Source organism: Mus caroli, unplaced genomic scaffold (assembly GCF_978045245.1).
Source record: "Mus caroli unplaced genomic scaffold, Mus_caroli_1 scaffold_19, whole genome shotgun sequence".
In the NCBI taxonomy this organism is placed as follows: domain Eukaryota; kingdom Metazoa; phylum Chordata; class Mammalia; order Rodentia; family Muridae; genus Mus; species Mus caroli.
The window spans coordinates 32,288,802-32,298,472 of NW_028227274.1; the positions used below are offsets into that span (position 1 = coordinate 32,288,802).

General features: G+C 53.3%; 1 protein-coding gene across 1 annotated transcript; it reads left to right on the forward strand.

Annotated features, from left to right (window-relative positions):
- Positions 1 to 5,109: 5,109 nt before the first annotated feature.
- Egr1 (early growth response 1) lies at positions 5,110 to 8,262 on the forward strand. Its single transcript, XM_021150547.2, has 2 exons — positions 5,110 to 5,674; positions 6,357 to 8,262. Exons 1-2 carry the CDS (start codon positions 5,377 to 5,379, stop codon positions 7,658 to 7,660), a joined length of 1,602 nt encoding a protein of 533 aa, XP_021006206.1. The 5' UTR covers positions 5,110 to 5,376; the 3' UTR covers positions 7,661 to 8,262.
- The last annotated feature ends 1,409 nt before the right edge of the window (positions 8,263 to 9,671 follow it).

Genomic DNA, 9,671 nt, shown 5'->3' on the forward strand with positions numbered 1-9,671 from the left:
TTCACGGTTCCTGGGCAGAATCTGCCTTCCAGTGGCTTATACCAAGGAGACTGGGCAAAGTCAAGAGGACTTTCTGTCTATGAACCATAAAACCAAGCAAAGAATTAGAGTGGGGAGATGGCTGAGTACAGTTAAGTACTGGACGTCCTTAGCCTATGTCTTAGCTTGAGGTTTTGGACCAATCATGTTCCTACCCCTGTTCCTCCTGGGCTCTTTGCTAGGTTATCTCTCTTCCTGGGGACTCCAAGCTTCCTTCTATGCAGAGTGGATATTTTTGTCTGTCTGTTTGTTTGAGACAGTCTTAATTCTGTAGCCCAGGCTGGCCCACAACTCACGGCACTCTTCCTGTCCCAGCCTATTATTATTTTGAGGGGAGTTGAGAGAAGGGGGTTCTCATTACCTCACCATTGCTCTGGCTGGCCTCACACTCACAGAGACCTTCCTTCCTGTCTTTATCTCCTCAGTTCTGGGACTAACTATATGCACCAGCATATTGGCTCGAATGTTTTGTTTTTGTTTTTTGAGACAAGGTTTCTCTGTGTAGCCTTGGCTGTCCTGGAACTCACTCTGTAGATCAGGCTGGCTTCGAACTCAGAAATCCAACTGCCTCTGCCTCCCAAGTGCTGGGATTAAAGGCGTGTGCCACCACTGCCCGGCTTTGTGAGACAGTCTTATATAGCCCAGGCTAGTGACCTGAAATGGTGATAACCCCATACCTCTGTCTACCAGGCGCTAGACTCACCAAGTTACAAGCTTCTCTCCATGCCTTTTTTCTTATAAGTCCCCTGCTGCTGCCGCCGCTGCCACCGCCACCGCCACCATTGGGCAGCTAAGGGACTTTCTTTTTGTTCTTAATTTGTTAATAAAAGATTCCAGCTTGCTTCTATGCAACAGCAAGCTTCTTGGGGGGTGGGGGTGGGGGCTCTCCACCACAGGCCTTACTCAGCAGCTCCTCACAGAAGTTTGGAACTCAGTTGAGAAGGGTGTGTTGATTAGAGTCTCTTGTGTTACCAGTAAAGAGAAAAGGCTGAGAAGGGAATCCATTGCCTTGTGTAACTGAGGAGCCGGGGCTGAATCAAAAGCCACTCTGGGTATGGAAATCTCTCTTCTCTAATTTCCTACCAGTGATTTCACTTGGAAACACGCTCACCAACCCTGAGAGCAAAGCAGACTCCGGGGTCACGTTCCATTGGCTGTAGATCTTTCTCAAGAGTTCAAGAGACAGTCCCAGAAGTAATCTCCATTGGCCTGTTTGGGTCATGTGCCCATCCAAAAGTCATCACTGCAAGAAACAGAATGCTCATGGCTTACAGGGTCCTATATGAATGGCCAGGCCTGGGTCACAGACCTACTCTTAGATTTTGGTGTGGAGTCCCCACAACCTCAGGAGTGACAGTAGCACCTAAGAAGAAATTGATTACTGGAGAATATTCCAAAACTAACAGGTGCTGGGTACACAGAAGATGTACACATGCTGATACCTCAGGCAGACTTGCACATCAGAGTCATGGGGGGAAGTGAATATGATATTTAGAACTCTACTAGTTCTTAATACGACTTAGTCAGCGAGACAGAGACCTATGGATTTATTTGAACCACTTTAGCACAATTACCAGGCCATTACCCCTAAACTATCGCACACTCAAGTCACCAGCCAATCAGTTGTCCTGTCTGTGCTGGATCCACTCCACCAGCCATGCCCTGCTTCTCCCCCTCCCTTCTCTTCCATGTGTCCCCTACCTGCAGACCCTTCCCACCTCCCTACCTCTGAAGCCCAGCCTACCTTTATTCTGCTCAGATCAGCCTCAGCCATCAGCAACTTTTTTTTTTAAGATTTATTTATTTTATGTATATGAGTACACTGTAGCTGTACAGATGTTTGTGAGCCATCATGTAGTTTCTGGGAATTGAATTCAGGACCTCTGCTCATTCCAGTTGGTCCTGCTCGCTCTGGCCCAAAGATTTATTTATTATTATAAATAAGTACACTGTAGCTGTCTTCAGACTCACCAGAAGAGTGTGTAAGATCTCATTACGGATGGTTGTGAGCCACCATGTGGTTGCTGGGATTTGAACTCAGGACCTTTGGAAGAACAGTCAGTGCTCTTAACCACTGAGCCATCTCTCCAGCCCAGCAACTTTTATTTATCAAATAGTTTTAAATTGGTGAGCATGGTTTGCTCAACAATAGCTGGTATTGGGTTCCTCTTGGACAACCAGATCTTGGGGTACAGAATTTAGCATTTGAATACATAGCAAATGCAGATTAGGGGCTGGAGAGACAGATGGCTTAGTGGTTAAGAGCACTGGCTGCTCTGCAGACAGGACCCTGGTTTGGTTCCCAGCAAAGGAAGGCTCACAACCTTCTGTAAGCAAAAATTCAGGAGATCTGATGCCTGCTTTTAGACTCCATGGGCACTACACAGAGACAGTGCATGTGCATCCACATAGACAAAATCCTCATACACATATTTTTTTTTTCTTTTTAAGAAGGGATACTGAGCCGGGCGTGGTGGCGCAGGCCTTTATTCCTAGCACTCGGGAGACAGAGGCAGGCGGATTTCTGAGTTCGAGGCCAGCCTGGTCTACAAAGTGAGTTCCAGGACAGCCAGGGCTATAAAGAGAAACCCTGTCTCAAAAACAAACAAATAAATAAATAAAAAGAAGGGATACCGATCCGCTGTTAGGGACAGTGTCTTTGTGTTAGGACTGGTATGTTTCTCTCTCTGCACAGATTTTTGTTGTTTTGGAATTTGTTTCATTTTCTCCTTTTAAAAAAGATGGTATTTCACATAGTCCAAGCCGCCTTCAAAAGTGCTAAGCAGCCAAGGACGTCCTTGAACCTCTTACCTGAACTTCCTAAGTATTGGTATTACCAACACAGGGCTGGTTCACTAAGCTCTCTATCAACTGAGTTTCCCAGCCCCAATTGGGTTTTCTTGAAGCTGAGCGAGGTTCGGTGGGCAAAAGTAACAACGCCCCCACCGCGTTTCTCCAGTGCTTAGTAACGGGCAGTACACGCTCCGCATTTGGTAGTCACAGGTCTGAAGAAACAAACAATCCTGCCTCATGAAAACAGATAGTTTACAACAAGAGCAGGTGAGACACAGGTTTGGTCAGAGTATCCCACCAGAGTATCAAAATGGGCATGCTCACACAGGAAGCACCTGGCCCTGCCTGTCCTGGCCAGGAGGCTATGGAAAGGCACATTAATGGCTCCTAAATTAGTAACAACCAAAGAACTCAAACAGAATGGAACCCTGGTTCATGTCTGGATTCCTTAAGCTGTTTTGGTTTTTTAAAATAAATAAAACGAAGGTGGAGGCGGATGGAGAGAGAGAGAGAGAGAGAGAGAGAGAGAGAGAGAGAGAGAGAGAGAGAGAGAGAGAGAGAGAGCCGAAGAGTAACCTCCCTGTTAACCTTGACGTCCCCGATCTTCCTTCTGTCTCTCAATCTCCTTCCACACAGGCACTATCTGCTTTCTTTTTAAATAAAAAAAATAAAATAACAGCACCTTCCTCGGTTCAATGTTGGAAACAAGAGCCTCCCCTTCCTGGAATCCCTTCTCCCTTTGGGTTGCTTCGGAGATAGGGCTTCACTGCTTGCGTCAGGGTCCCGGGAGACCAGCGGGATCTCTCTGCCATCACACCCCCGCCTTCCCCCCGTTCCCTGCCCTTGGCCTGGCTCTGTGAAGGAAGTGTTACCCTGAATTCTGGGCGCTTTGGCAGTGGCGGTTCCCTCGGGACTGCGGGGAAGGCCCAGGCCGCCGCGCCTGCTCAGTTCTCCCTCACTGCGTCTAAGGCTCTCCCGGCCTGGCTCCGCGCCCAGCCCAGACTACGGGAGGGGGAACGTGGAGGCGACGGAAGAGCCCGTCGCGCCTGGGGCCCCCGGAATACAACCAGAGACCTACAGAGGGCAGCACCGAGCCGTAAGCGCGTCCTCCGCACCGCAAGCTCGGGGTCGCCAGACTGCCCAAAGCCAAGTCCCCCTCTTTAGGACAGGGCAGGGTCCGTGCCCGACCAGTCCCTGGCCTGGATAAAAGTCAGGAAGTGTCTAACCATCACAAGAACCAACAGATCCTGGCGGGGACTTAGGACTGTCCTAGAACAATCAGGGTTCCCCAACCCAGGTCCCCAAAGGTGGGATCCTCAACCGCAGGACGGAGGGAATAGCCTTTCGATTCTGGGTGGTGCATTGGAAGCCCCAGGCTCTAACACCCCCAACCTACTGACTGGTGGCCGAGTATGCACCCGACTACTAGCTAGGCAGTGTCCCAAGAACCAGTAGCCAAATGTCTTGGCCTCAGTTTTCCCGGTGACACCTGGAAAGTGACCCTGCCATTAGTAGAGGCTCGGGTCAGGGCCCCGCCTCTCCTGGGCGGCCTCTGCCCTAGCCCGCCCTGCCGCTCCTCCTCTCCGCAGGCTCGCTCCCACGGTCCCCGAGGTGGGCGGGTGAGCCCAGGATGACGGCTGTAGAACCCCGGCCTGACTCGCCCTCGCCCCCGCGCCAGGCCTGGGCTTCCCCAGCCCAGCTCGCACCCGGGGGCCGTCGGAGCCGCCGCGCGCCCAGCTCTACGCGCCTGGCGCCCTCCCCACGCGGGCGTCCCCGACTCCCGCGCGCGTTCAGGCTCCCAGTTGGGAACCAAGGAGGGGGAGGATGGGGGGGGGGGTGCGCCGACCCGGAAACGCCATATAAGGAGCAGGAAGGATCCCCCGCCGGAACAGACCTTATTTGGGCAGCGCCTTATATGGAGTGGCCCAATATGGCCCTGCCGCTTCCGGCTCTGGGAGGAGGGGCGAGCGGGGGTTGGGGCGGGGGCAAGCTGGGAACTCCAGGCGCCTGGCCCGGGAGGCCACTGCCGCCGTTCCAATTCTAGGCTTTCCAGGAGCCTGAGCGCTCGCGATGCCGGAGCGGGTCGCAGGGTGGAGGTGCCCACCACTCTTGGATGGGAGGGCTTCACGTCACTCCGGGTCCTCCCGGCCGGTCCTTCCATATTAGGGCTTCCTGCTTCCCATATATGGCCATGTACGTCACGGCGGAGGCGGGCCCGTGCTGTTCCAGACCCTTGAAATAGAGGCCGATTCGGGGAGTCGCGAGAGATCCCAGCGCGCAGAACTTGGGGAGCCGCCGCCGCGATTCGCCGCCGCCGCCAGCTTCCGCCGCCGCAAGATCGGCCCCTGCCCCAGCCTCCGCGGCAGCCCTGCGTCCACCACGGGCCGCGGCCACCGCCAGCCTGGGGGCCCACCTACACTCCCCGCAGTGTGCCCCTGCACCCCGCATGTAACCCGGCCAACCCCCGGCGAGTGTGCCCTCAGTAGCTTCGGCCCCGGGCTGCGCCCACCACCCAACATCAGTTCTCCAGCTCGCTGGTCCGGGATGGCAGCGGCCAAGGCCGAGATGCAATTGATGTCTCCGCTGCAGATCTCTGACCCGTTCGGCTCCTTTCCTCACTCACCCACCATGGACAACTACCCCAAACTGGAGGAGATGATGCTGCTGAGCAACGGGGCTCCCCAGTTCCTCGGTGCTGCCGGAACCCCAGAGGGCAGCGGCGGTAATAGCAGCAGCAGCACCAGCAGCGGGGGCGGTGGTGGGGGCGGCAGCAACAGCGGCAGCAGCGCCTTCAATCCTCAAGGGGAGCCGAGCGAACAACCCTATGAGCACCTGACCACAGGTAAGCGGTGGTCTGCGCCGAGGCTGAATCCCCCTTCGTGACGACCCTAACGTCCAGTCCTTTCCTGCACGGACCTGCTTCTATCCCTTAGGGATGGGACTGGGGTTTCCCTCTATTTCACACAGCTCCAGGGTCTTGTGTTAGAGGGATGTCTAGGGACACCCCCTACCCTCCATCCTTGCGGGTGCCGGGATGGCAGACCGTTTGTTTTGGATGGAGAACTCAAGCTGCGTGGGTGGCTGGAGGGGGGTGGGGGGAGGGTTTGTTTTGATGAGCGGGGTTGCCCCCTCCCCCCCCCCGCGCGCGATGTCGCGCGCCTTGTTTGCAGCTTGTTCCCCAAGGCAGGACTGAAATCTGTGACCAGGGATGTCCCGCCGCCCAGGGTCGGGGGCGCGCATTAGCTGTGGCCACTAGGGTGCTGGCGGGATTCCCTCGCCCGCGCAGCCTCGCTGCGGAGCGCTCTCGGAGCTGCAGTAGAGGGGGGATTCTCTTGTTTGCGTCAGCTGTTGAAATGGGCTCTGCCACTGGAGCAGGTCCAGGAACATTGCAATCTGCTGCTATCAATTATTAACCACGTCGGGAGTCAGTGGTAGCCGGGCGACCTCTTGCCAGGCCGCTTCGGGTCTCATCGTCCAGTGATTGCTCTCCAGTAACCAGGCCTCTCTGTTCCCTTTCCTGCCAGAGTCCTTTTCTGACATCGCTCTGAATAATGAGAAGGCAATGGTGGAAACGAGTTATCCCAGCCAAACGACTCGGTTGCCTCCCATCACCTATACCGGTCGCTTCTCCCTGGAGCCCGCACCCAACAGTGGCAACACTTTGTGGCCTGAACCCCTTTTCAGCCTAGTCAGTGGCCTCGTGAGCATGACCAATCCTCCGACCTCTTCATCCTCGGCGCCTTCTCCAGCTGCTTCATCGTCTTCCTCTGCCTCCCAGAGCCCGCCCCTGAGCTGTGCCGTGCCGTCCAACGACAGCAGTCCCATCTACTCGGCTGCGCCCACCTTCCCTACTCCCAACACTGACATTTTTCCTGAGCCCCAAAGCCAGGCCTTTCCCGGCTCTGCAGGCACAGCCTTGCAGTACCCGCCTCCTGCCTACCCTGCCACCAAAGGTGGTTTCCAGGTTCCCATGATCCCTGACTATCTGTTTCCACAACAACAGGGAGACCTGAGCCTGGGCACCCCAGACCAGAAGCCCTTCCAGGGTCTGGAGAACCGTACCCAGCAGCCTTCGCTCACTCCACTATCCACTATTAAAGCCTTCGCCACTCAGTCGGGCTCCCAGGACTTAAAGGCTCTTAATACCACCTACCAATCCCAGCTCATCAAACCCAGCCGCATGCGCAAGTACCCCAACCGGCCCAGCAAGACACCCCCCCATGAACGCCCATATGCTTGCCCTGTCGAGTCCTGCGATCGCCGCTTTTCTCGCTCGGATGAGCTTACCCGCCATATCCGCATCCACACAGGCCAGAAGCCCTTCCAGTGTCGAATCTGCATGCGCAACTTCAGTCGTAGTGACCACCTTACCACCCACATCCGCACCCACACAGGCGAGAAGCCTTTTGCCTGTGACATTTGTGGGAGAAAGTTTGCCAGGAGTGATGAACGCAAGAGGCATACCAAAATCCATTTAAGACAGAAGGACAAGAAAGCAGACAAAAGTGTGGTGGCCTCCCCGGCTGCCTCTTCCCTCTCTTCTTACCCATCCCCAGTGGCTACCTCCTACCCATCCCCCGCCACCACCTCATTCCCATCCCCTGTGCCCACCACCTACTCCTCTCCTGGCTCCTCCACCTACCCATCTCCTGCACACAGTGGCTTCCCGTCGCCTTCGGTGGCCACCACCTTTGCCTCGGTTCCACCTGCTTTCCCCACCCAGGTCAGCAGCTTCCCGTCTGCAGGCGTCAGCAGCTCCTTCAGCACCTCAACTGGTCTTTCAGACATGACAGCGACCTTTTCTCCCAGGACAATTGAAATTTGCTAAAGGGAATAAAAGAAAGCAGAGGGAGGGGCAGGAAAGACATAAAAGCCCAGGTGGGAAGAGATGGCCGCAAGAGGGGCCACCTCTTAGGTCAGATGGAAGATCTCAGAGCCAAGTCCTTCTACTCATGAGTAGAAGGTCCGTTGGCCACTGGCCCTTTCACTTACCGTCCCTGCCTCCCCCGTCCTGTTCCCTTTGACTTCAGCTGCCTGAAACAGCCATGTCCAAGTTCTTCACCTCTATCCAAAGGACTTGATTTGCATGGTATTGGATAAATCATTTCAGTATCATCTCCATCACATGCCTGGCCCTTGCTCCCTTCAGCGCTAGACCATCAAGTTGGCAAAAAGAAAAAAAAAAAAAAGAAAAAAAATGGGTCTGGGCCCTCAGAACCCTGCCTTGCATCTTTGTACAGCCTCTGTGCCATGGATTTTGTTTTCCTTGGGGCATTCTTGATGTGAAGATAATTTGCATACTCCATTGTGTTATTTGGAGTTAAATTCTCACTTTGGGGGAGGGGGGAGCAAAGCCAAGCAAACCAATGATGATCCTCTATTTTGTGATGACTCTGCTGTGACATTAGGTTTGAAGCATTTTTTTTTCAAGCAGCAGTCCTAGGTATTAACTGGAGCATGTGTCAGAGTGTTGTTCCGTTAATTTTGTAAATACTGCTCGACTGTAACTCTCACATGTGACAAAGTATGGTTTGTTTGGTTGGGTTTTGTTTTTGAGAATTTTTTTTTGCCCGTCCCTTTGGTTTCAAAAGTTTCACGTCTTGGTGCCTTTTGTGTGACACGCCTTGCCGATGGCTTGACATGCGCGCAGATGTGAGGGACACGCTCACCTTAGCCTTAAGGGGGTAGGAGTGATGTTTTGGGGGAGGCTTTGAGAGCAAAAAACGAGGAAGAGGGCTGAGCTGAGCTTTCGGTCTCCAGAATGTAAGAAGAAAAAATTAAAACAAAAATCTGAACTCTCAAAAGTCTATTTTTTTAAACTGAAAATGTAAATTTATACATCTATTCAGGAGTTGGAATGTTGTGGTTACCTACTGAGTAGGCTGCAGTTTTTGTATGTTATGAACATGAAGTTCATTATTTTGTGGTTTTATTTTACTTTGTACTTGTGTTTGCTTAAACAAAGTAACCTGTTTGGCTTATAAACACATTGAATGCGCTCTATTGCCCATGGGATATGTGGTGTGTATCCTTCAGAAAAATTAAAAGGAAAAATAAAGAAACTGTAACCTGTTGTTTCTCCTGGGCTTGGGGTAGGGTTGCGGAGTACCCACTCCTGCCTAAAAGGGGGTCAAGGTGTTTTTCAGCCTGAGTCCTTACCCATGTGTGGTGGCTCTGGGAACTGACCATGCATGTGTTAAACAGACCTGGGCCGGTGTTTGTTCTGCTTCGGGCTGGTCAACTATAGCTTTGTGTTGATGAATTGGAGCCAGAGGCCATGTGGCCAGAGGTGGTGGCCAATCCAATCCCTTATCTCTACCCAATATTGGAGAAATCTGCTCCCGGCCAGATGTGCTCATAGGAGATAAGAGGTAGACAACACAGGCTTTGGGAAACAGTTACTAGGCTAAGGCTGACTCAACTTCTCCCTCCTTGCATGTCCCCAGCAACTTAAAAACAAGGGCTAGTTGTCCAGCCAAGAATCCTTCCAGGAAGCAGAGCTCATCCCTTTGCCAGTTGGAACGGCCATTCTTGGCAGCTTCCTGGGAGACGGGGCAGAGTGGGTAGGAGGAGGTTGGCAAAGTGTGTTCCCACTGGGTGGGAGGTGCACAGTAGGAGGTTCTCTTGACCCTGGAGCCTAAGGTCTACGCGCTGCTGGAGTGATCCTTGCGGGTATTGTGAGCATCTGTCTCCTCAGTGAGAGCCTTTGACCTGGCCATGACAGAGCAAGGACAGCTCCTGTTCCAGGATTGCAGATGGTTGGAGAGATGGAGATGTTGAGCCAAAAATGACAGCACAATGGTATGTTACACAAGAAGGGCCAGCGTGTGGCTCTCTGG

Coding starts and splice junctions, on each gene's coding strand:
- Egr1 (XM_021150547.2), top strand. CDS start 5,377: ATGGCAGCGGCCAAGGCCGAGATGCAATTGATGTCTCCGCTGCAGATC. Junction 5,675..6,356: donor CTATGAGCACCTGACCACAG/GTAAGCGGTGGT, acceptor CTTTCCTGCCAG/AGTCCTTTTCTGACATCGCT.